The sequence below is a fragment of the Anas acuta genome, chromosome 4, assembly GCF_963932015.1.
Source record: "Anas acuta chromosome 4, bAnaAcu1.1, whole genome shotgun sequence".
Lineage (NCBI taxonomy): Eukaryota > Metazoa > Chordata > Aves > Anseriformes > Anatidae > Anas > Anas acuta.
In genome coordinates, this window is record NC_088982.1 from 2,930,195 (window position 1) to 2,954,845 (window position 24,651).

General features: G+C 59.6%; 5 protein-coding genes across 7 annotated transcripts; 4 read left to right on the forward strand and 1 right to left on the reverse strand.

Annotated features, from left to right (window-relative positions):
* Positions 1 to 974: 974 nt before the first annotated feature.
* On the forward strand, positions 975 to 5,724 carry FASTKD5 (FAST kinase domains 5). 3 transcript variants are annotated; one of them, XM_068679551.1, is made up of 4 exons: positions 1,007 to 1,073; positions 1,514 to 1,723; positions 2,226 to 2,704; positions 3,148 to 5,724. In XM_068679551.1, the coding sequence occupies exon 4, from the start codon at positions 3,187 to 3,189 to the stop codon at positions 5,569 to 5,571; it is 2,385 nt and encodes a 794-aa protein (XP_068535652.1). In that variant the 5' UTR covers positions 1,007 to 1,073; positions 1,514 to 1,723; positions 2,226 to 2,704; positions 3,148 to 3,186; the 3' UTR covers positions 5,572 to 5,724. The 3 variants fall into 3 exon arrangements, with proteins under 3 accessions (XP_068535651.1, XP_068535649.1, XP_068535652.1); XM_068679550.1 differs by lacking the exons at positions 1,514 to 1,723; positions 2,226 to 2,704 and having other exon boundaries at positions 975 to 1,073; XM_068679548.1 differs by lacking the exon at positions 1,514 to 1,723 and having other exon boundaries at positions 982 to 1,073; positions 2,226 to 5,724.
* Positions 975 to 11,776, forward strand: UBOX5 (U-box domain containing 5). Its single transcript, XM_068679552.1, has 5 exons — positions 975 to 1,073; positions 6,732 to 6,826; positions 7,956 to 9,141; positions 10,197 to 10,349; positions 11,100 to 11,776. The coding sequence occupies exons 2-5, from the start codon at positions 6,773 to 6,775 to the stop codon at positions 11,306 to 11,308; spliced, it is 1,602 nt and encodes a 533-aa protein (XP_068535653.1). The 5' UTR covers positions 975 to 1,073; positions 6,732 to 6,772; the 3' UTR covers positions 11,309 to 11,776.
* A 2,104-nt stretch (positions 11,777 to 13,880) lies between these two features.
* LOC137855428 (vasotocin-neurophysin VT) lies at positions 13,881 to 15,079 on the forward strand. Its single transcript, XM_068679555.1, has 3 exons — positions 13,881 to 14,202; positions 14,416 to 14,617; positions 14,848 to 15,079. Exons 1-3 carry the CDS (start codon positions 14,083 to 14,085, stop codon positions 15,012 to 15,014), a joined length of 489 nt encoding a protein of 162 aa, XP_068535656.1. The 5' UTR covers positions 13,881 to 14,082; the 3' UTR covers positions 15,015 to 15,079.
* Positions 15,080 to 16,851: 1,772 nt separating this feature from the next.
* LOC137855429 (neurophysin 1) lies at positions 16,852 to 18,112 on the forward strand. Its single transcript, XM_068679556.1, has 3 exons — positions 16,852 to 17,012; positions 17,479 to 17,683; positions 17,993 to 18,112. Exons 1-3 carry the CDS (start codon positions 16,893 to 16,895, stop codon positions 18,040 to 18,042), a joined length of 375 nt encoding a protein of 124 aa, XP_068535657.1. The 5' UTR covers positions 16,852 to 16,892; the 3' UTR covers positions 18,043 to 18,112.
* A 383-nt stretch (positions 18,113 to 18,495) lies between these two features.
* On the reverse strand, positions 18,496 to 21,177 carry MRPS26 (mitochondrial ribosomal protein S26). The gene is made up of 4 exons (XM_068679553.1): positions 20,887 to 21,177; positions 19,374 to 19,511; positions 19,061 to 19,184; positions 18,496 to 18,969 (listed from the first exon to the last, which is right to left on the reverse strand). The coding sequence occupies exons 1-4, from the start codon at positions 21,147 to 21,149 to the stop codon at positions 18,838 to 18,840; spliced, it is 657 nt and encodes a 218-aa protein (XP_068535654.1). The 5' UTR covers positions 21,150 to 21,177; the 3' UTR covers positions 18,496 to 18,837.
* Between the last annotated feature and the right edge of the window lie 3,474 nt (positions 21,178 to 24,651).

Genomic DNA, 24,651 nt, shown 5'->3' on the forward strand with positions numbered 1-24,651 from the left:
AGTTTTAGGTTAGATGTTAGGAAGAATTTCTTTACCGAAAGGGTTGTGAGGCACTGGAACAGGCTGCCCAGGGAGGTGGTGGAGTCACCATCCCTGGAAGTCTTTAAAAGATGTTTAGATGTAGAGCTTAGGGATATGGTTTAGTGGGGACTGTTAGTGTTAGGTCAGAGGTTGGACTCGATGATCTTGAGGTCTCTTCCAACCTAGAAATTCTGGGATTCTGGAGTGGCCTCAAGTTGTGCCAGGGGAGGTTCGGGTGGGAAATGAGGAGACATTTCTGTCAGAAAGTGGTCGGGATGGGGACGGGGTGACAGGGAGGGGGCGGCGTCCCCATCCCTGGGGGTGTTCGGGGAAGGTGCTTGGGGACGTGGGTGAGGTGTAGGGGGCTGGTTGGAGCAGATGATGTGGGAGGGCTTTTTCCCCCTTAATAATTTTGTGATTCTTTGAAATTGGGGTGTTCCCAATGCTGGGATTTTTTGTGATTTTTGTGTGTGTTTTTTTTTTTTTTTTTTTTTTTTTTTTTTTTGTGTGTGTGTGTGTGTGTGTGTGTGTGTGTGTGATTTTTTGTGATTTTTTTTGTGATTTTTTGTGATTTTTTTTGGTGAGTTTTTCGATTTTTGTGATTTGTTTTGATTTTTGTGATTTTTGTGTGATTTTTTGTGATTTTTTTTGTGATTTTTTGTGTGTTTTAGTGATTTTTTTTTGTGATTTTTGTGTGATTTTTTTGCATTTTTTTTTGTGTTTTTTTTTATGATTTTTTTGTGATTTTTTTTGTAATTTTTTGTGATTTTTTTGGGGTGATTTTTTGTGTTTTTGTGCTTTCCTCCCCCCACCCCCTCAGCCCTCCCCAACATGGCGGCACCCCCCTCCCCAGAGGCCGCGCAGGACCCCATCACGTGACCCCACCTCCCCCCCCACGTGATCCTACCCTCACGCCCCCTACCGGCCTCTCTCCCCCCCCCTCCCATTTCCCGCTCGGCTCCCGTAGACCGGAAGTGCGTCACCAGCGGCCACCCGGAAGCGGCGGCGGAGGCGGGCGGGCGGCGGCGGCGGCTGCGGCAGCGCCGGGCCCGGTGAGCGGGGTGGGGGGGGGGGGCGGGTAATTAATGACGGGAAATTAATGACAGAAACGGGTAATTAGTGCGCGGGGAGGCTCGGGGAGGGGAAATGAGGGGATATTTCTGTCAGGGGTGGGGACGGGGGGACGGGGAGGGGGCCTGGGGGTGCTCAGGGGGGGGCCGGGCCTGGCGCTTGGGCCTCGTTAAGGACTTGCAGCGTTAATTGTGCTGTGAGGAGGGATTTTTTTTAAGCAAGGTGTGCGCGGAGACGTGAAGGAGCCCGGATACATCTCATTGAAGAAGAGGAGCGCGGCGTCAGGAGAAAGAGCGGGTGCAGGAGGGGGGGACTGGGCAGTGAGGGCGTGAGGAGAGCTGCAGGGGCTCGAAACACCGAGATTTAGGCGTGGAGATGCACAAAAGCCACACACAGAACGACCTCACATATTTTTTTTAAGGTGCTGGACGTGTCACGGCCCTGCCAGCCTCATCCCGCCGTGCTCCTGCTGCAGAACAGGAGATAAAAGAAAAATTCTCCCAAAATTCTCCCTGCAGAAACGTTCCCCGTGCAGAATCTCTTCCCAAAGGTGTCCCGGAGCTTAACGCGGCTGTGTGGGTGCGCCCCCAGCAGCGGGTGCTGCTCGCCTGCAGGGTGCAGACAGCAGGAGGTTGGCTCCCTGCCTCCGAAGCGGGGCTGGTGGTCCCGTGAGGGGTGTTTGGGGAGCAGCAGGGTGCTGTAGGTGGGCTCGGAGCAGCTCCCAGCAGCGCACGGGACGTGTTTTAGAGGAGTGTTGTGTCTCGTGGTGCTGCTTGCCAGCCCATCAGTGACAGCAAAATGAGCACAGGGCGTGCAGAACTGAGTCAGGGCAGAAATCCTTGGTTAGATAAACCCCACCTCGTCCAAAATGAGTCCTGCAGCCCCCCCACGAGGGGCTGGGGGAGCTGGTGGTGCTGCAGGGCTCAGGATCTCCCTCCCCAGCCAGGGGATCCCAGCCTGTGCCGGGCTGCTGGGCTCCAGGCGCAGGAGGACGGCGTCGTGCTGCTTGTGGGCAGCTCCAGCTCGCCGTGACAGCCAGCAGGGGTGGGAATTAAACACAAGCAGACATTTATATGAGCTGAACGGGGCCCTTCCCACCTTCCCACGTTCTTTTTCCCCAATTCCATGCCCAGATCCTGCCCTCAGCCAGCAGCACAGCCACGTTGAGGCAGAAGTCAAACCACCCGGCGAGGGAGCAGCCTGCAGAGAGGCCTTTATAAAGGGTTTATCCCCCACACACACATCAGGAGCGCAGAATTTCACAGGTTTTGCGTTGCTGTGGTTCTCCCAGGCTCTGCTTCTCCTTTTACCTGATGTCCTGTGTGCCGTGGGAGCAGCAACAAGGAGGAGGAGGCTGGCACTGCCCGCTCCAACACACCTCAGGGCTGTTTTTTTCCACCCTCAGCATCCGACTGGTGGCGAACGGGCTCCTCTGGCAGCCGGAGCGGGCTGGCAGCACGGAGCTGGGCTCCTGACAAATGTCTCATCCTCGCCCTTTCGGCTGCGGCTGGCTCAGGAGGGAGCTGGGGAGGCATTTCCAGCCTCCCTGCTCCCCGCAGCTGGCTCCCGTGCCCGGAGGGTGAAGCTTTTCTCCGAGTTCTCGCGGCTTGAGGTGATTTTTGGTGGTTTTTTCCCCTGCTTTGCTCCACGTTTCTCCTTCTGGGTGCCCCTTACCCAGCGGCAGAGCAGCCGTGGGTATTTCCACAGCCTTGTGGGCGCTGCTTGATGCAGCAGAGCGCCTCATTTCAGTACAGAAACCCTCCTGAAGCTGCCCCTGTCTCACAGAAACGTGTTCTTGTGGCTTAAAATGAAAGAAAAGCGGCTGGGCTCTGTTACAAAAAGGATTTTTTCCTGAAATCCCACGATTTCTGCCAGATTCCTTGTAGCTGCTGGTGCCCACCTGCTGATACAAAGTCTCGGGGTGCCTCCTGCTGCCCTACAGCCCCGTGGGGGAATCCCTGGAGTCACCCGGCTCCCGGTGGCCTACAGGAACTGATGCCGAAGTGCTCGGTGCCCGCTGGAAGCCGCTGACTTCTCCGTCTGCCCTTTTTGCAGTACCTGTGAGCAGTTCAGAGCCCGGCTGAGCTGCGAGCCATGGCCACGGTGCTCGTCCGCCGACGCTTCCCGAGGCTGAGCAGGGTGACCGCCGCCCTCCTGACTTCTTCAGCCCCCTGCAAAGCCGAGGAGGGAGGCGGCTGGAGGAAGGAGGAGGAAGAGGAGGAGGAGGAGAACCCAAAAAAAGGCGCCGCCATCCAGCTGCTGACCCCGCCGGGCTACAGGGTGCTGCACAACCCCGCCGCTTACGCCAGGAGCAGGGCCAGGAGCAGCCTCCAGGCTTTTGGGGATGCTCCCAGCAGCTCTGCTGTCCCTGCTGCCTCCTCCCAGCTTCTGCCACCCGCCAGAAATGCCCTGGCCAAGCCCCCCCGCAGGAAGAAAACCCCGCTCCGGGCCAAGCAGGAGGTGGAGAAGGAGCAGAGCGAGCTGCACGACTCCAAGGAGGACCCGCGCGTGTTCCAGCGGGGGCGCCCCGAGTACAAATCCCTCTGCTACGACAGGTTCGAGCCGCTCGAGACCCTCCCTGAGGAAGAAGCCGAGGCGATTCTGCTCGGCGTGACCTCCCGGGGGGGAAACCAGAGCCCAGCAGCTATCACCGAGTGTTTCCACAAGCTCAGCCGCCTCCCTGAGGAGCGCCACGCCGCGCTGCTGGCCGAGCCCGGCTTTGACACCTTGTCCCGCTGCGCTGTTGAGCAAATCCAGAGCTTTGCCACCCCGCAGCTCATCGAAATTTTGAAGGCTTGCGTCCGCCTGGGCGTCCCCCCCGCTCACCCTCTCCTGGACGCCTGCGAGCGCGATTTCTGCCGCCGCGCCTGGGCCATGAGCTTGGAGCAGCTGCTGCTGGTGGCCGACTGCTGGCGCTGCCTGCAGCGCGCCGTGCCCTCCTACCTCAGCATCCTCTTCAGCTACGCCGCCAGGAGCTGCAAGGATCTGGCTTTGCCCCAGCTCGTTCAGCTCCTTTACATCATCGGCGAAGGCAGGAGAGCCCCCCCGGAGCTGGTGCAGAAGCTGGAGGGCGTTATTTGGAAGCACCTGGACTCCTGCACGCTGGAGGAGGTGGGAGCCATCAGCTTGGGGCTCTTCAAATCCCTCAGCGCCGTCCCCGAGCGCCTGGTGAGGAGGATCGCGGAGCGGGTGGCGCCGGAGCTGGAGGAGATGAGCACCTACGCTTTGGTCAACGTCCTCAAACTGCTGCGTTACACCCGCCTGGATCACCTGCCCCTCCTCAGGGAGCTGGGGACGGTGATCCCACCCCGAATCCCCACCACCAACGTCCAGGGCCTCATGCACGTCGCCCTCGCCTGCTCCTCCTTGCACTACTACGACGAGGCCGTGCTGGCCGCCGTGGCGGCTGCGCTGCCCTCTAAGGTGTCTTACTGCCGCAGCAAGGACGCCGCCAAGTTCCTCTGGTCCTTCGGCTGCTTGGATTACGAGCCCCCGAACGAGGAGGAGTTTTACTCCAGCCTGATCGAGCACACCCGCAGGAAACTGCGGGAGTTCGACAGGTTCCCCGAGCACCTCCTCACCGGCCTGCTCGGCCTGGCCTTCGTCGGGCGCTTCCCTGAGGAGCTGATTGATTATGCTCTGAGTGAGGATTTCGTCCAAAAAACCAGAAACAGTAAATACGAGCTGGGGAAGGATCTCTTCACCCTCGGCAGGAGCGTGGAAATCGAGTGCCCGGGTTACCGAGGCAGCCGCCTCAGCCCTCAGCTCTCCCAGGAGATGACCCAGCTGGTTTTGGCTTTCGCCCAGCAGGAAATCTTCGTCAGGCCCGAGATCGTGGAAGCCGTGAGCCTTCTGGAGAGTGTGCTGGGCGGCCCCGAGTACGTGAAGAGCCACATGATCCTGCCCCACGCCCGCTCAAGCGACCTGGAGGTGCACCTGGCCGCCGACGGGCGCCCCGTCCCCTTCAACGTAAAGGATTCTGCGGGGAGGGAACTGCGGGACATCGGGGTCAGCCTGACGGACGACCTGATGGCTCAGCTCCTGAAGGGGAAATGCAGCACCCAGCCTCGGCAGGGAGTGGAAAACGAAGCCACAGCTCCTGGTTGGGAGCCGAGGGGGGAAAAACAAGCTCCACAAACCCCATTTTCAGGCAGATCTGGTCCCGCAAGAACCTCATTACACATTTCACCCCCCCTAGGGGGCTTCCTGGATGCCCCCAGCTCTCCCGCTCCGCCCCAGCAGCCTGGGGGGGTGAAGCTGGCCATCCAGGTGTCCAACCGAAACCACTACTGCTACCTCTCCAAGCGGCTGCTGGGGCTGCACCGCCTGAAGAGGCGGCAGCTGCGGCTGCTGGGCTACGTGGTGCTGGAGCTTCCCTTCTGGGAGTGGTTCCCCCTGCTCAAACGCACGCGCTCGGAGAAGCTCAGCTACCTGCACTACAAAGTCTTCGACCCCGCGCTGCTCCGCGGGGCTCCCTAGCGCCGCATCCCTCCTGATTTAAATCCCCCCCCGGGGTTTGGTTTCATTTTTGGCAGCCGTTTCAGGAGCTGAGGCTGCCTTGGCGCGTCCGCTCGTTCTGCTCCATCAAACCTCAAATGCTTCCGTGGCAAATAAAAGCTCCTCTCGTGTTCATTTTTCTCCGTGATTGCTTTGTTTTCTCTGCCCTGAATGAATTCGGGTGGGTTTTGCTCAGAGAGCGGGGCCGTGTCGCTGCCGTTGGGGTTTTGGGGGAAAAAATTGGGGTGGTTTTTAGGGGATTGGGGTCAGGAAGACGCGTGTCCCCTTTCCAGCACCACTCAGTTAGGGCTGCTGGGCAGGCTGAGCTCTTCCTTTAGCTGAAATAAGCAAATACAGGGGGCAGAGGGTGGGAAACGAGCAGCGGGGTGGAGGCTGGCGCTGAGAATTGGGGTGCCGTGACCCCAAAATGTGAGTTTTGTGCCGAGGGGACTTGAGTTCTGCTGCTGGAGCCTCTGCTCGGGGCGATGTCCCCGTGGGGTGGCACGTCCTGCTGTGTCCCAGCTCTGGAGGCTGCTGGTTTCACCCTCTAACCGCTAATTGCCTCGACGAGCTAATTGCCAGAGGTGATTAAAGGCTTGGAAAGGGATAAGGACGGAGGCCATGACCTCGGTAACGGCCTCGGGCTTTAGGAGCTTTCCCGGGTGGCCGCTGAGGGGGAGAGGATCGCAGCCCAGGACGGTGACGGGATCAGAAACGGGGCTGAGAGGCATCTCGGGGCGTTCCAGGAAAGGGAACAGCGCGGGCTGCTCTTTGGGTACCTCAGGGCTAAAAGGAACTGAAGGAACCCGCGAGGCAGCGGGGGCAGAATGAACCCAAAAGCAGTTTTCATTCTCCCAGCGCCTGGAACAAAACCTCAGCTCTCACTCCCACTGCCAGGGGTCAGGGGGGTTCAGAAGCTGATGGAAACCCCCCCGCAGGCAGCACCGCGTCCCATCCACACGGGTCCTGCCCCAAACCTCTGCAGGCAGCACAAGCACGCAGCACGTGGGGAGAAAATGGGCACAGAAGCGAAGATTTTGGTCCAAAGCCAGCACGCGGGACCTGCGAGGTGTCTTACACGAGAGATTTTCACTGATGTTCACTTATTTTGCCTTCTTTTTTATTTTTTTTTCTTTTCAAAGCTGAATCTGATGCCCAGAGTGAGCCATCTCCGGCTGCAAAGATGGTGATAAACGTCTGCCTCCCCCAGTTCAAGCCCCGAATTCACTGCAACAAGGTAAAATGTAAAAACGGGGGGGCTCAGGGGGTGGGGGGCTAGGAGGAATTGCCTTGACATGCCTGGGGAGGCTTTTTTGCTGCTTATTGGTGATAATTAGCAGGCTGGCTAATTATTCCAGCCTGCTGGGCTTTCCTGAGAAGGCACAACAAGGGCAGCTCGTGCAAACTCCCATTTTTTGGTAAGATCTGGGCAGCCCAGAGAGGGATCTGAACGCGGGAGCCGCCGCCTGCTTTGGGATCTGCATCTCGCACGAAGGGAAAACGGAGCCGGAAGGCTCGGGGCTTGGAGAAATTCAGCCGGGGGAGATTTCCCAGCGGGCCCACGCTGCTCTTCGAAACTTGCTTTGCCCTTTCCGTGCTCGGATTAATTAACGGCAGCGCTGCTGCTGGGTGTCGGAACACCGTGTGGCCTTCCGCGAGTGCTCCAACGTGGCGCACGCCAATTAGCGGAGGGGAAGCGCCCTCGTTGTGCAGGATCTCATAACAAGGCGATGTTATGTGCCTACAGGTGCGCGTGCTTTGACTCTCGATGTGTTTTTTTCCCCCAAGATTACCGCTTCCGCCTTGTCCAGTTGAGCGTGCAGCTCTTGGCGATGTTTGTTGGAGGTGCTCTGATCAGAACCCGCGAGTTTTTGCTCAGCATCATCAGAATCTCTCGGCCGCCACCTCCTTTTTTAGTTAAAAGCCACTTTTGAGGAGCAATTCTCCCTCATTAAGTCTCTTTTTTGGGTAAACGAGTGGTGGGTAAGATTCAGAGAACATCCTCACGGGGCAGGAGGAGCTGACACAACATCTCACCAGTGGACAGAGGGAAGGTTCCCGTTTCCCCAGCGCTCTGCTCCCAGCTCTCCGAACCCCTCCAGGCCTTGTTAATTCACCCACCCAGCCGAAACCACAGCCCAGCCACGACTTTCCATTCCTACAGCAAGTGAAATCGGCTCTGCAAGCCACTGGCCAGGCAGCAGAGGGGGCAGAGATGGGGCTGGATCTCCTCTCTCGTCCCAGCTACACGTGAAACCACAGCCAGGGTTCCTGCTTTGTTGACTTAAGAATAAGTCCTTATGAGAATAGTTTCTTTTTTTTATTTTCTTGCTTCGATTTAATTCCGTTTTTCTCTTGCAACACAGATTTCTGCCGATGGTTACGAAGTGGAGAACCTGATCTCTGAGGACCTCGCCAGAAGGAACCGTGGCTTCCGCAGCGAGTACTTCATCAAACCCCCCGTCCACGTCACCATCTCCTTCCCCTTCAACGTTGAGATCTGCAGGATCAACGTCGACATCTCCTCTGGAGGCTACCAGACCTTCTCCGGCCTCGAAGTTTACACCTCTACCTCGTGCAATAAAAGCTCCGAGGGGCATTTCTCAGCTCTGGCCGGTCAGCCCCTGTCGGATAAAGACACTTTCACGCTGGTGGGCAAAGCAGTCTTAAAAAATCAAAGCAAAGTGACGTTTGGGCACCGGGGCTTCAAGCCGAGGCCTCCTTTCCACCAGCTGGAGAGCGTCGGCTCCTACCCGGGCTCCGTCTCGCAGGAGCTGTGGAACAAAGGCCCCTCCTCGCTCAGCAACGTCTCGCACCTCAAGCTCTGCATCACCCACGTGGCCGGGGGCGGGCTGCCTTGCATCAAGAGGCTGGAGGTGTGGGGGCAGCCCGCCAAGTCCTGCCCGCAGGAGGTGATCGAGGGGGTTTTTCAGGTGGCCTCGCAGTGCCTCGCCCAGGATGGGGGTGGCGGTGGCGGTGGTGGCCTCAAACCCGAGCTCTGGACGCCGATGGAGAGCGACTGCGTGCCCTTGGGCAGCAGCGACGGCGAGTGGCAGGCGCTCCGCAAGCTGGTGGACGTGGTGCAGGACATCCCCGAAGAATTCCTGGACCCCATCACCCTGGAGATCATGACTTTCCCCGTGCTCCTGCCCTCCGGGAAGGTGATCGACCAGAGCACCTTGGAGAAATGCAACCGGAGCGAGGCGGCTTGGGGCAGGGTGCCCAGCGACCCTTTCACCGGCGTGGCTTTCAGCCAGCACTCGCAGCCCCTGCCTCACCCCACCCTCAAAGCCAGGATCGATCATTTCCTCCTCCAGCACAGCATCCCCGGCACCAACCTGCTGGGCAGGGCGCACGCCCCCGAGATGCTCGTCCCTTCCTGCGTGACCGCGGCTTCTCTGAAGAGGAAATTGGACTGCCTGGAGCCCAGCCCCGCGCCGCCGCCCTATTTCTCCTCCACAAACTCGCTCCTCACGCCTACCTCAGAGAACAGTGCGAAAAAAATGAAAGGGGACACTGAGTCGCACCTGATCCACATGGACTGCTCGACAGGTACCGGGCTCCCTAACCTCGCTGCTGTTCCTTCCGTGGCCTGACAGCCCCGGGGCCGGGTTTTTCAGTCAGGAGGTTTGAGATCCCCGCGGAGCTCCGAGGCTGCCGTGTTTTGCTGCTGACAGACGGCCTGGCAGCGGGTTCATCGCCTCATTTCCACCCCCTCTCTCCCCAGCACAACCTGGTGCCGTTTGCTCCCGTTCTCTCTCGCTTTTTCTCCCCTCCAGGCTCGTCGCTGTGTTAGGTTTTATTTCCCTTCTCCTTCTTGCTTTCAAGCCACCGGCTGGGTGGAGGCCACCTTTTTTTCATAACATGCAGCTCAATGTGAAATTGGCTTTTTATTTTATACACCTCTTAGCCCAAGCACCCATTTTGTTCATGCAACAGCAAAAAAAAAAGCACTTTAACAGGAAAAGAAACCCGTGGGGCCATGCCTGGGCTGGAGGCTGAGCTTTGGGAGCGTTTCCCTGCACAGCCAGATCCCAAACCTTCCCCCGGGCTCCTCGGAGGAGACATCCAGGAGGTGCGATGTGCCTGGAGGAGGAGGAGGTGGGCGCTGCTCGCCTTCCTCAGCGTGTGTCACATCTGGCAGCAGCGCCGCTGGCTGGAAAGCTCCAGGAGGCAGAAGAGCAGCCCCGAGGCGCAGCCCCGAGATAAATCCCTCGAAAAGCCGAGTGAAGCACGGCTCCTGCCCGGGGTGCACAGCTCGGGGTGCTCCCTGTAGGGTGGGCAGGGGGTGCCTGATGTCTCGGGGGGGACAGGCAGAGGGAACTCACACCTCTCCCCAGAGATCTGTTCCCTCCCGTGGTTTATCCTCTAATAACGGTTACCTTCCCCTTCCAGTCCCCGATTACAGAGCCCAGCTCTTTCCTCCATGCCTTTTGCTAGAATCCACTCCTATTTTGCTTCAGCTCTTCCCTGGGGGAGGTGGATTCAGCAAATCAGCCTCACAGACACCATGTTTGCTTAATGAGGTCTTAATTAATGGGGCGAAACGCTGGCGTAACCCCTCCACCTGGCTGAGAAGCTCCTCAACCCTCTGCTTCCCTTCGCAGATGCGATCCCCCACGAGCAAAAACTCTCGGAGAGCCTGGACATGGCCTTGACCTCGGCGCTCAGCTCCATGCCGTCCTTCACGGCCAAGCTGCTGAAGGGGCAGCAGGGCGAGGGGGGCTGCAGCACCTCGTGGAACGCCACCTCCGGCCTGGGTAAGCGGCCAGCGCCTCCGGGAGCGGGTTTACGGGGGAGGCTGAGCTGCTCCTCAGCATCTTTTGGGGCCAGGAAGCCAAATTTGCACCCAGAATCCCAGCAGGTGTGAATACACGTGTGTATATCCACCAGGTTGGTGATTAGGTGCCCTGATCACAGCCCTGGCTGCGTGTGCATGCCCCAAATGATTTTTCTGAAGCTCTGCTGGATGCTCTGGGCCTTTTTATGGCCCTCCACCAGCCGGCGCTCGCTCCGCTGCCTTCCTCTCCTCCCCCTGAGCCAGGATCTGCCTGAGCGAGTGGCCCCGAGTCTCCCTGAGTAGCTCTGGCTGTCTCACAGCTTTCACTGTTAAGTTTTTTTTACTGTTAAGCTTTTTCCCATTAAGCTTTTCACTGCCCCTTTTCAAATTGCTGCTATTTGAGCGCTGAGCGAGCCGGGCCCTTCACAAGTGACAGGAACACGATTTTAAATCGAGGGCTAGAGCAGAGGAAGGGAGGCCAATAAAACTGTCTCAGTGGAAGTGAAGAGCTCTGTAATCACCTCCCCTCAATTAAAAGCCTGACGGTGCCAATGCTGCTTTGAGCCAGCCCCTCCTGAGCACAAATCCCTCTCCCACAAGCCAGAGCCTTCCTGTTATCATGGCAAAGAGACAAAAACCACCCTGTGGCCCTGAGATACGAGCACCTCCCTTGGTCTCGGGCAGCACAGCCCCAAACCAAGCAGCTTCTCTTCTCCCTTTCCCTTCGCAGAGCATGGAAGGAGCGGCCAGAGCCAGGGGTGCGCCTCCTGCGGCAAAACCTTCTCGCCCTACTTCAAGACGGAGCCCGTTTACCAGCTCCCCTGCGGCCACCTCCTGTGCCGCCCCTGCTTGGCCGAGAAGCAGAAAGCCCCGGCCGTGGCGTGCGGGAGCTGCAAGCGCTCGGTGGCCACGCAGGACGTCAGGAGGGTTCACTTCTAACCCGCCGGGAGGGCGAGAAAGCGAGGAGCTGCTGCTGCTGCTCCACACGAGGACGACGGCCTTTGGAGAGCCTGCGCTCAGCCCGGCGTCGCCGAGAGGATTCGGGGCTCCTCGTGCTCACAGAATTGTAGCTGGGGGGGGGTCAGAGCAGCGCGCCGAGGGTAACAAAAGCCATAATAGCTTCTTTAACGAGGAACTTGTATTTAGACAGAGCCGAGCGCCGCCCTCCCCGCGGCTCAGCCGGTAGCGTAGGTGCCTTTCGGGCAGGGAGTTTTCGCTTCCCGGGGAGTTACAAACTGTTTAAATACTCGGTGAGCTGAGTCCTCGTGGTGGCTCACGCGGCTCGCCGCCTCCCCCTGCTCGTAGGGACCCCTTGTAGAAAAGCCATCGCATTCCACCCGCCGCCTCTCGGGCCCCGTGGCGTGGCCGGCAGACATTTACGCCTTAATAAAACCATGGCTCACGGCAGCCCCGCGCCCCGCCTCGTAATTGGCCTCGCCGGTCACGATTCGCGATGCCGCGTGGGGAATTTCTTTGCAGAGCACCAAATAATCGGGCTGCAAAAAGCTGCAGCAAGACCGGGAGGTGAGCTGGGGGCCCTGAAGCAGCCTCGGGGTTTTCAGGACCGCTGCTCAGCTGTCAAATTGCGAGGAGCTCTGCTCTTCGTCGAGCTGCTCGGGAAAAAGCCAAGGGAAAATTACTCAGCTCCGTCCTGTCTCCAGGTGAGGTGACAGCGGGGGGTTTTGTCACCTGGAAGCCCCCCCCCGGTGCTGCCACTCGGTTCCTGATGTCTCTCGGCCGAGCAGGCGTTTCTCGCCGCTGCTCTGTGAGGGTTTGTCTGGGGTGAGGCGCTTGCGGCTGAATCACCTCCCCGTAGCGCCGTGATTCTCTCTTGAAAGGCAGCCCCTTGCTGAGCAGCTCAGCAATTTCGTGGCTTTCTAGCCGTGCGCAGCTCGTAACCGCCCTTCGTAGCGAAGATGTGAAGCCCCCGGCTTCAAAAGACCCCCCAAAAGGGTCTTTTTGCCCAAAAGGGGCAAAAACCAATTCCTAAAAACCTCCCCATTTTTTTCGGCAGCCAAACCCCTGCCAGCTGCGTGCTGCTGTGCGCGCCGTGAGCCGCCCAGGCGTGATTCAGCGCTCGCACCTCCTCCGCCCCAGCTCGCTCCCAGGCCCCCTCGCAGCCCAGAAGTTTTTAGGGACACCGTGCCAGCGGGCAGAGGTTCAGCCCGGCACCGTTTCACTTGGGTTGAGCACGAGTTATCACCCCGTGGGGCTTCACAGGGGGAAAATGAGCACTCAACCAGGTGGAGGGGGTGGCAGGAGGGTGCCCCCTGCTCAGGGAACCTCTCTCTGTGTCCTGTGGGGTCATTCCAAGCTCTCATCCACCCCATTTCCCCCTCCGTGGGCACTACAGGACAGCTTCCAGCCCGTGCAGCCCTATTTATTGGTACAGGATGGGGAGATGTACAGGATGGTGAAGGGCCGCATCACCCCACGCCCCCCCAACACCCAATTTTCGTGCCCTCCATCCCTTTTTTCGCCTCCCTCCCTCCCAACCCCATCCCCTTGATTCCCCTAAGTGATTCCGCGGCGTGGCAGCGCGGCCTCCGCCACTCGGAAAAAAAAAAAAAAAAAACATTTCATTCCCCCCCTGCCCCGGCTTTAAAGAGCCTAATTACATTTTTTAATCTCAGATTCCCGCGTTATCATTCCAGACACAGAGTCATTTGAATGCAGATCGCTCGGGCGACTGCCAGCCTCACGCCGCGGCACTGAAGAGCCCGAGCATGAGCGTGGCACGCCGCTGCCCAATTTAGCGCTGACATTTGGGGCGCTTGAAAGGAAACTTTCCCCACACGGGGCTTTTTTTTTTTTTTTTGTTAAAATTTTCTCATTTTTGCACTTTCCCCGGCCTTGTCACGCAAGCGGGTCCGGCCCCTGCTGTGAGCGGCGTGAAGGGTTGGGTTGGGGGGAGGTGGTGGGAGCTAACGATGTTGGTCATTAAGGCTGCACCTTAATGAGTCACTGCCCCCCTCCTGGGGCAGCACCGTCACACCCATGGGGTGATGCAGCCCCAAATCCACGGAGTAGGATGAGGCTGAGCCTAGCCCCAAGCCCTCTGTGCCTCAGTTTCCCCCTGTGAGAAAAAAGCAGCCCAAACTGTCCCCACTCCTCCAGCACCCCAAAACCAGCCCCTCCTCATTGCCACCGGGGCCGGGACACCCCAAATCCTCGCCTCCTAAACCCGGATCTGTCCCCAAATTCTCATCCCCTAACCCAACAGCCCTGCTAAACTACCACCATCCACACCAGCACCTCCAAACCTGCGTCCTCTCCCCCTCTTTGGGGTTTTGGCTCCCCAAAGCATCCCCCTAAAACCCTCACCCCCACCCCAAACTAACCCACAGCCCTTCCCCTCCCCGTGGCCACCTATTTGAGGAGGGGGGGAAGAAAAAGGGCAGCCCCCGGGCTCGGGGGATTTGCCAGCCCCGAGCAGCGCCGCTTGCGCTCCTGCACTGAATCACCTCAATTACGGATTCACTTGGATGAGATTTGGGAAAACAGGAAAAAAAATAAGAAAAAAAATAAAAAAATCACAAAAAGAGAAAAAAAAAAACACAACAAAACCAACCCGCCCTCCTCTTTTTCCTCCTCCCCCTCGGGCAGGGAGGGGGGGTCGGGGGCATAAATAGCTGCCGGCACAGCACGGGGGCCAGAAGCGCAGGGCAGGCGCCTTCCCCGCACGCTTGGCACCGCCGCGAGCACCCCCGGCCATGGCCGAGCCTTCGCTGCCCCTTTCCTTCCTCTGCCTCCTCGCCCTCTCCTCCGCCTGCTACATCCAGAACTGCCCCCGGGGTGGCAAGAGGGCTTTGGCCGACGCGGCCCTGCGGCAGGTAGGGTGGGTTTGTGGGGTGGGGAGGGTGCCTGGGGGTTTGGGAAGTGGTGGGGTTGGGGGATTGGGGCTGAAATCGTGCTGGGAGCAGCTGTAGGGAGCCACCTCGGAGGTGTTGGGGAGCTTTTATGGACGTGGAGGGGTTCCGAGCAGGCCTGGAGCCCCTTCCCTTTGGTTTTGGGGTCGGGTGTTTGAGCTGTGGGGTTCCCCGCAGTGCCTACCCTGCGGCCCAGGGAACAGAGGTCGTTGCTTCGGTCCCGGTGTCTGCTGCGGCGCGGAGCTGGGCTGCTACCTGGGCACGGCGGAGACGCGGCGCTGCGCGGAGGAGGATTTTCTGCCCTCGCCCTGCCAGCCCACCGGCCAGCCCTGCGGCTCCGGCGGCCGCTGCGCCGCCAACGGCGTCTGCTGCAGCGCTGGTAATGGGGTGGGGGAACCCAAAAAGAGGGATACGGGGTCGGGGTGGGCACCCAGGTGGGGTTTCGGGGGGTTTGGGTATGGAAAAAGCCCCGCCAGCCCCGCTCCCTGCTTAATAAAAGCACCAAAAGCGGAGCTGGAGCCTCTCGGGCTCAAAACCCCACAGCTCCGCGGGTGCCCTGCTCTAAAACCCCACAGCTCCTGACTCCGTCCCCTGTTTTTCCCTATCCAGACGCCTGCGCCGTGGACGCCTCGTGCCTGGAGGAAGGCAGCGAGCGGGAGGAGGAGGAGGAGGTGGAGAAGAACCTGACGGTGCTGGACGGCTCGGCCGGGGACCTGCTGCTGCGCCTCATGCACCTGGCGGGCCGGCAGCAGGGCAAGCAGCAGCCCGGCCTCTGAGCCACACGTGTGCTCGCCCCCACTCTGTACATAAAAAACCCCAATAAATGTCCTCTTGCACTGTGCTGGCCTCGTGTGGGGTGCAGGGATGGGGACGGGATGGGAAGGGGACGTCAGAAGCTTGGGGACGCGGTTGTGGGTTCGGGGGTGGCCAAGGGGGGTGGGTGTGGAGGCTGCAGACCCGTCCCTAAATCCCCCTCATCCTGTTCCCATTGGGATTTTCCACCTCAGAGGGTTAGCTCCTGGTTGTAGGGATTTTACTGGGCTGGCTGTGGGATTTGCCAAATTTTTCCCAGCCCTAAAAGGGAGAAGCCCACCCGGCAGAGGCAGCCTGTGGGGTTTGCCACCCCAATTCCCACCCCAATTCCCCCGGCACACACAGATCTGGGATGGGGCCGTGCCCCATGGTGTCACCCTCACCTCACCTCTTCGCCAAACCCCGCTGTGGGGGCAGTTTGGGGTTCCGGTGCCTTCGGGAAGCGGAGATTTGGGGTTCAGCTCCTGGTACAGCCAGCTCCGTCCTGGGGCTGACACCGCACAAACCCATCGCGCCCCTCGGATGGTGACACCGGCTCCGTCTCACCCCCTAAATGGGAGAAAAAGCAAGAAACCACCCCAAAACCACCACAGATCCACGAGCTTTGGGTTCCCCGTTAACCACAATCCCCCAAAATCGTCTCACCTTCCCACCGCAGCGATCCCATCACTCACCCACCAGCCCTCTGCACATTTCCCCCATAAATTTGTGATATTTGGTCACATGTCACCCCCCAAGTCTCTTACCCTTACGGGGTCTTCGCTCCGGGTGGGCTTTCGGGGTCCGTGGTCCCAAACGGAGCCGTGTCCCTCCTGCAGTCCCCCTGGGCTGGTATATGGCCGCGTGTGGGGCCGGCAGTCCTTTATAGGGTCCCCGGGGGAGGTGGAGCTCCTCCGGCCAGGGGGACGCAACCTGGCTGCCCACGTCAGCCCCACGCACCTCCGGGGGCTGTATGGGGTGACCCCAATGATCCCGTTACCCGCGGCCCCACTAATCAGAGGCCACGGGGTCATGCTCCCTGATTAAGGAGGCGGCGGCAGGGCTCGGGGTCGCGCTCCCCGCAGACGTAAGAGCTGCCGGGGAATTAATTCAAGCCGGGAAGCTCTTAATTGCGGTAACGAAGGCGGGGAGCTTGGGGCTTGGGGGAGTGCTGGAGCCACGTGTGCGGCTCCAGGGTGGGAGTTATGGGGGATTTGGGGTTTTTGGAGTGTTTGACGAGGAGGTTTCGGGGGGATTTGGGGTTTGCAGGTGTTTTCCTATAAGGTTTTGGGTAGCTGGGGTGGGTTTGGGGTCACCTGGAGGTGCTGTGCTCACGAGTGGCAGGCAGAGGGGGGCAGGAAGGACTGGACACCGCATTTCACCCCCCAACACAGAGCCCCAAGCCCTATGGGGCTATTTTCCCCCCCCAAACCAGATGGGATTTGTATAGGGCCAAGCGCACAGCCTCCCTACAGCTCACCCTCCTCACCCCACAGCCCTCAGGACACCTTCCTCCAACCCCAACAACCCCAATGGGACAGAAAGCAAGGAATCCGCAGCCCGCCTGCTGAAGGGGCCGGAGGTGGAAAACCACAAGATTTCACCCCAAAACCAACCCCACAACCCCCTCAACCCCCCCTCCTGCAGCCAGAGCAGGCACCGAGGCACAAATGAGCGCCACGGCGCTGCCCTCACGTCCTCGACCCGCGGTGACGAGGCGAGGCCCCGGGTGTGGACACCAATGCCTCGGGGCTTTTAGGGGAAATGGGTGACCACGCCGGCGGCATGCTAAGCAGCAGCCGGCCCTATAAATACCTTAACCGGCCGCCACGAGGCCCCAGAAGCGTCCCGACCCCGCAGCCATGCCCTCCAAAGCGCTCGCCGTCTGCCTGCTGGGGCTCCTGGCGCTCTCCTCGGCGTGTTACATCCAGAACTGCCCCATCGGGGGCAAGCGCGCCGCGCTGGACGTGGATGTCAGGAAGGTAGGGCCCTGCCGGCTGCTCTCCTCCTCCCCATCCTCTTGTGGGACCTTTTCCTGCTCCAAATTTTCCTAAATCCCTGAGGTGAGGTGTGGGAAACGGTTTAGGAATGGTTTTGGGGTCGGGTGGCTCCTGCAGGGAGGGCTGGCCCCATAGCAGCACAGGGAGAGGTGGGAAGGAGGAGTGGTTTTCACCCCCGCCGCTGTTTGAGCTGGGGAAAAATGCTTCCAGTGGGGTAAATAGGGTGTGGGGTTTATAGGGTGGCTGTTTTAGGGGTGAAACCAGCACCTCAGCACCCCGTTAACCAAGAGCCAAGGGGATTGTGCTGCTCCCAAGGCAAATCCCTCACGATATAGCGGTGAGGCTGAGCCCGGAGCGAATTTTAGGGGCGAGGAGAGGCTGGAAAAAAAAATTAATGGGATAGGGGGAGCGGGCGGCCCCTCTGCCACCACATTTCCACCCCGTGCAGTGCCTGCCCTGCGGCCCCAGGAACCAGGGGCGCTGCTTCGGGCCCAACATCTGCTGCGGGGAGGAGCTGGGCTGCTACCTGGGCACCCCGGAGACGCTGCGGTGCCGCGAGGAGAATTTCTTGCCCACGCCCTGCGAGGCCGGGAGGAAACCCTGCGGGGGAGACGGGGCCAACTGCGCCGCCCCCGGCATCTGCTGCAGCAGCGGTGAGCCCCCGGGGATCCTAAACCCCATGGGAACGGGGTGGAGGGGGGAGAGGGGATGGTTTAGAGCCTAAAAAGCAAGGCAGAGCGGGCTGCGAGACTCCCGTAGCGTCCGCTGCCTGTGTTTGGGGTTGGCAGCCCCGGATTTTTGGGGTGTGACGCTGTGGGAGCGCCAAAATGCGAAACGGAGCTGCCCCATGGCCTCGCTGCTGTGACCCCACAAAAAAAAAGGGTGCTGCTTCATGTTTTGAAGCAAAAAAGGTGCTGCCTCGCTCACGCCAGGCTCTCTCTCCCTTTTTCTCTCCCCGGCAGAGGGCTGCGTGGCCGACCCAGCCTGCGAGCGAGAGGCGCTGTTCGCGTAGAGCCCCAGGGGAGAGGATGAGGAGCCCGGCCCCAAAAAGCTTTTAATGAGAAATAAATTGCTGTGGAGAATAAAAATGGTGTGTGGGGGCTTCTTGGGGGCTGGCTGCAGGCTTCAGATCCCTCCCGGGTGGAGGGAAAGGGCTGGTGGTAGGGTGGAAGCAAGGCTGGAAGGGGATTTCCTGCAGTAAGGGATTTGATGGCAGGGAGTAGGGTTTGGGATTTAGGGTCCGGCAGCCCCAAGGGAGAAGCTGTGGGATAAAACCCAGCGGGGAGCAGCCAGCTCTGCCCCTGAGGGGGTGCTGCAGGGCGGAGGAGGGAAGGAAACAGGATCGAGACGTCCCCCGTGCAGCTTTCTTATTTAAAAGAGGGTTAGAGGCTGCCCGACAGCCCTCCCAGCAGGGCAGGACACGAGCAAGGAAGGATTTCACGCAACAAAACACACCGAATCTGTGTTTTTTGACAAAATATCGCAGACCAGGTTTACTGGAGGGGCTGAAACGCCGCGTGAGGCCGCTGGCACACGGCGTTCGTGCCACACAGGGGCAGGCAGGTACCAGGGGGCGGCGGGGCAACGAGTTCTGGGCACAACCCCACAACAGGAGGTGAAATCAAAACCAAGCGAACGCAGGAAACCAGAGCAGGAGGACAAAGAGCACCTCGAAACGACGCGGTTCCACCACACGGCCGAGCGTTTCCCTTTCCCTTTTTCCCCAGACCCCGTTTGTCCAACGATTCCGTTCCCGATTGGGGCAGCGGGAGCGGGGAGAGGTTGAGGGTCCCGTCCCGACGCCCCGTTAGGACAGCGGGGTGCGCCTGGCCACGCGGCCCTCCCTGTCGATGGCGAAGTTGTAGCTGCGGGGGTTGTCCAGGCACTCCTCGATGCGCGCCTCCAGGTTCTCGGGGGTGAGGAACGATTTGGCTTCCTCCTGGAAAGCCCGATCTTTGCGGTGACACAAATCCCCGGGAAATCAACCCATTTCCATCTCCCTCCCCCCGTTGTCGCCACGCTGCGGGTACCTGCAGGCGGAGCACGGCGCTCTCCTTGCGGCGCAGGTCGGCCTCCAGCTGCCTGGCCTTGTTCTCCGCCGCCTGCAGCTTCTGCCTCTGCTGCTCCTCCGCTTCCCTCCGCGCCCTTTCCTCTCTACACCACAGAAAAGTGGAAAAAAGTAACAAAAAAAATCTTAAAGTGAGTTAAAACAACCCCAGGAAGCGTTTCTGTAAGGATGTGGAGAGCCAAAATAAACGCAGTGGCTCTGGGGAAGGGAGCCCTCGTTGGCCCCGCTGGGGTTTTTAGGGGGTGAAGCCCCAAATCCCGTTGTTTCCCCCAAACCTGCGGGCTCGCTGCCGGGCGTTCTCGGCCTCGTTCCAGGCCATGAGCAGCCGGTGCTCCTCCCGCAGCGCCACCGAGTCCTCCTGCTGCTGCCGCTCCTCACGCTGCCGCTGCAGCACCTCGGCCCTGAACATGCAGCTGCCACGGGGTGGGGGGAGCTCAGCACCCCACAACGCCCCCAAACAGCCCCCTTGCATCGTCCCCCAACCCTTCCATTGCCCCAAAACAGCCCCGTACCCAGCCACACACCCTGGAGCAACCCCACAGTAGCCTGACTGTCCCACTCCCACACCCCAACAGCCCCACAGCCCCCCTACACCACCCTCTAACCCCTCCATTACCCCAAAACAGCTCCGTACCCAGCCACATGCCCAGGAAAAGCCTCCCCCCTGCCCCAAAGTAGCCCCATACCCAAACCATTACCGCACAGAAGCCCCAAACCCGACCCCCTGCCCCACAGTAGCCCCTTAGCCAAACCCCTGCCCCACAACAACTTGACTGTCCCACTCCCACTCCCCGCAAACCCAAAACCAGCCCCATACCTGCAGCCACCCCCCCAACCCCTCCTTTACCCCAAAACAGCCCTATACCCAGCCACAAGCCCAGGATCAGACCCCACAGGCACCCCCTGCCCCACAGCAGCCCCACAGCCGCCCCCCTGCCCCACAGAAACTTCACTGTCCCACTCCCACCCCCCAGCAGCCCCACACCCCACAGCCAGCCCCATACAAACCCTCCATTACCCCAAACAACACCATACCCAGGAGCAGCCCAGCCCCACAGCTGAACCACTGCCCCACAGCAGCCCCCTGCCCCACAGCCCCCTTGCATCACCCCCCAACCCCTCCATTACCCCAAAACGGCCCCACACCCAGCCACACACCCTGGAACAGCCCCAGAGCTGCCCCATACCCAAACCATTACGCCCTAGCAGCCCCATACGTAAACCCTTGCCCCACAGCATCCCCTTAGCCAAACCCCTGCCCCACAGAAACTTCATGGTCCCACTCCCACCCCCCAGCAGCCCCACATTCCACAGCCATCACCCCCCCAACCCCTCCACTACCCCAAAACAGCCCCATACCCAGCCACACGCCCTGGAACAGCCCCAGAGCTGCCCCATACCCAAACCATTACCCCCCAGCAGCCCCATACTTAACCCCCTGCCCTACAGCAGCCCCTTAGCCAAACCCCTACCCCACAGAAACTTGACTGTTCTACTCCCACCCCCCAGCAGCCCCACACCCCACAGCCAGCCCCATACAAACCCTCCACTACCCCAAAACAGCCCCATACCCAGCCACACGCCCTAGAACATCCCCAGAGTCATCCCATAGTTAACCCTCTGCCCCCCAGCAGCCCCATACCCAAACTGTTACCCCCCAGCTGCCCCATACTTAAGCCCTTGCCCCACAGCAGCCCCACAGCCGCCCCCCTACCCCACAGCAGTCCCATACCCAAACCATTACCCCACAACAACCCCAAACCCCCTCACACCCCCTCCCCGCGGTACCGGAGCGCCCCGAGCACGGCGCGGTGCTGCCGGTAGCGCTCGGTGACCACGGCGAGCTCGGCGGGGTCGACGGGCGGCGGCACCTTGACGCGGGCCGCCTTGGCCTTGGCAGGGGGGTCGTGCCGGCTCTTTCGGCCCCGGGCCGGCACCAGCCGCGGGCTCCAGGCGAGGCCGAGGCCGAAACCGGGCCCGGAGCCGGCCCCGGGGCCGAGCGCGGCCGCCGCCGCCGCCCCCGGCCGGCAGCGCCTCAGCGCCCGCAACATGGCGGCGGGAGGGAGGGGACGGATGTGACGTAGCGGGCGGGAAGCGGCGGCCAATGAGGAGGGAGGAAAGGGAAGGGGTGGGGAGCGGGGCGTGATGGGAAATGTAGTTCGGGAGGGGCGGGGCTAGAGGCGGGGAGGGGGGGCGGGGGGGGGGAGGGAGGGGGCGGCCCGGGGGGGGGCGGCACGGCCCGGGGGGGGCTGGGACCTGTGGGGGGGGGAGAGATTAGGGGTAATTTGGGGGTAATTTGGGGGTAATTTGGGGTAATCCGGCCCTAATCTGCAGTAATCCGGGGTTATATGTGGTAATTTGGGGTAATTTGGGGTTTTAATCCTGGGTAGGGGGGAATTTGGGGGTCAATCCCAGGGGAGGGGGGGTAAATCCGAGTGGGGAGGGGGTAATATGGGAATAATCCTATAAAAGGGGGGAATATTGGGGGAATCCCACTGAGTAATCCCATGGGAAGGGGGGATAATCCCAGGCAGGGAGGGATTACCCAAATGGGAATAATCCCACGGGGGGATAATTTTTGGGGTCAAAACAACCTAAAAAGGGATAATCTGTTTTTTTTTCCCTACCTGTAGGCCCGGGGGGGCGCCGAGGTCCCTCTTGCCCCCTGGGTACCAGCCGTGGGACCAGTGCTGGCCCCGGGTGGCTCCCGCCAGCAGCAGCAGGGCCAGCAGCAGCAGTGGGGTGCGGGGAGCCATGGCCGGGGGCTGTGGGGGTGAGGAGGGGGCTGTGGGGTCGGGGGGGTCCCCCCACAGCTCCCGGCCTTCTACCTGCTGCTGGAGGGGATGAGCACCCATGGGTGCTGCTGGGCTGGGTTTGGGGTAGGGATCCCAAGGGGTGTGAGCACCCATGGGTGCTGCCGGGCCGGATTTGGGGTGCAGATGCCATGGGGTTTGAGCACCCATGGGTGCTGTTTGGGGTGGGTTTGGGATGGAGATGCTAAAGGGGACAGGCACCCATGGGTGCTGCTGGGCTGGGATTAAGATTGAGATCCCAGGGGGTGTGAGCACCCATGGGTGCTGCTTGGGTTGGGTTTAGGATGGAGATGCTAAAGTGGACAGGCACCCATGGGTGCTGCTGGGCTGGGTTTGGGGTAGGGATCCCAGGGGGTGTGAGCACCCATGGGTGCTGTTTGGGGTGGGTTTGGGGTGGGGATGAGCACCCATGGGTGCTGCCGGGCTGGATTTGGGGTGCAGATGCCATGGGGTTTGAGCACCCATGGGTGCTGCTTGGGGTGGGTTTGGGATGGAGATGCTAAAGGGGACAGGCACCCATGGGTGCTTGCTGGGCTGGGTTTGGGATAGAGACGCCACGGGGTGTGAGCACCCATGGGTGCTGCTCGGAGTGGGTTTAGGGTGGGGATGAGCACCCATGGGTGCTGCTCAGGCTGGGATTAAGATGGGGATCCCAGAGGGTGTGAGCACCCATGGGTGCTGCTGGGCTGGGTTTGGGGTCGGGATGCTGGAGGGGATGAGCACCCATGGGTGCTGCTCGGGATAGGTTTGGGGTGGCGATCCCAGGGGCTGTGAGCACCCATGGGTGCCTTTAGGGCAGATTCGGGTCCCCCCACCCCGGGGTGCCCCCATTCCCCCCCCAGGCTCTCACCTGCTCTCGGCGGGGCTCTGGGCTGTGTTCGGGGCTCGGCTCTTTTTGTAGGGCCGAGCTCGGCGGCGCTGACGTCGGCCCCATTCCCCGGGGACCTCGCAGCCAGCGCACGGGGCTGGAGGATGCTCTGGGCAGGCGGGGCGAGCAGCAAATCCCTCCTGCCTCAGTTTCCCTCCCCCTTTAACAGATTTTCCCTTTTCCTCACCAATTTGCCCTTTGCCGCCCCAAATCCTGGGATTAAAGGGGATCGGGCCCCGGATTAGCTCCGGCAGCTCTTCAGCCCTTGTTATTTGCAGAGGAGCCCACGGCCCCAAAATGCCTCAACCCAGCTCCGAGCATCAAGGAAGGGAAAAAATCCTCATCCAGTGACTCCTCGGAGTGAGAAAACTATTAAAATTGACCATATTCACCCGTTTTTTTAACAAAAAAAGCGCTGCAGCACGGTGCCTTTAGGATTTTTTCTTTAGGGCTCTTCCTGTGCCCTGTCCCATTGCATTTAGGGTTTCCCAAATGGATTTATCACCTGGGAGGGAGCAGCTGAATCCTGACCCTATGTGTGGCCATTGGGGTGCTGGGGGAAATAATTTGGGGGGACCCAAATCTCTGCCCGCAAAAAAAAGGGGGTGAAAAGAAGGCAAAAACAACACGGCCCCGTCCCCTAGGAGCAGAAATTCCCAGTTTTTAGGCTGAGGGTTGGGTGGAGATGGTGCTGGCTTCATTTTAGGGCTGGGGAAGGAAAAGGGATGCAAGAGGACAGCCGGGGTTTGGGGGAACACGAACACAGCCCCAGCAATCCCAATGCCGGTTTGTGGGGGGGCTGCAGCTCCCCGTCGCCCCCATAAATTTGGGGGAGGGCTGGGGCCACCCCGGGTGAACAGGGAGGGAGGCCCCGCAGCTGCAGGCACACCCCACACACTCGTTTCCTTCAGGGAGCAAAAAATCCTATTTCTTTTCCCCTTTTTTAGTGCAAACCCCTCCTTGCACCACGAGGTTCGTCTCCCGACCCCACTGACCCCGAAAGAGGCGACCTCTGCTGCTTCTTCCACAACCCCAAGGATATTTCCATACACACACACACAGAAAAAGCTTTTTTTTGTTGTTTTTTTTTCTCCTTTTTTTTTTTTTTAAGAGCTGACCGGCAGAAAAATGTGAAACCATTTCCCTGCGAGGTTCGGAAAAAAAAAAAAAGCTTGTGCTTGTGGGGGACGTTTCCAGAGATCCAGACTAGCTCGGCGGTTTGGTTTTGTTGCGTTTTGTTTTTTTTTTTTAAAAAAAAAGCTTTACTCCCTCAAGAAAAAAACAAAAAAAAAGAGATTTACAAACAAAATACCAGCCTGCAGCAGCTCTCCAGAAGAGAGGCGGTGTGACGACAGGAATCCAACCAGCACGCGATTTAATTCCCCAATAAAACATTGGAAAAAAGAAAAAAAAAAAAAAAAAAAAGGAGCCGACAGTATCTGCACTAAACACGTTGCTACATATAAAATCTCCAGCTAAGATGAAGCTCGTGGTACCAACCTCTAAAACAGTTAAGATATATACACGTATTCTGGGGGGGTATATTAACAAACAGAATATTACAAAATATTAAAGAAGGCAACTCTTCTGTCATTTTTTTTTTGTCTTTTTTTTTAGTTTTTTTGTCTTTTTTTTTGTTGTTTTTTTTTCACTTGAAGTTGGCGTAGTCTGAGAAGGCGTCGATGTATTCCTGCACCACCTTGTAGCAGAATTCGTACTGTTCCTGCGGGGAGCAGAAAAGCAGAAAAGAGAGGGTTAGGCAAGAAAAAATCCACCTTTGAGGAATAGCGAGGTGATTTGGGGTCTGCGCCCTGCTGGCACCGTTAGCAGCTGCCCCCATAAGAAGAATTTTATGGCTCTTGTGGGGCTGGG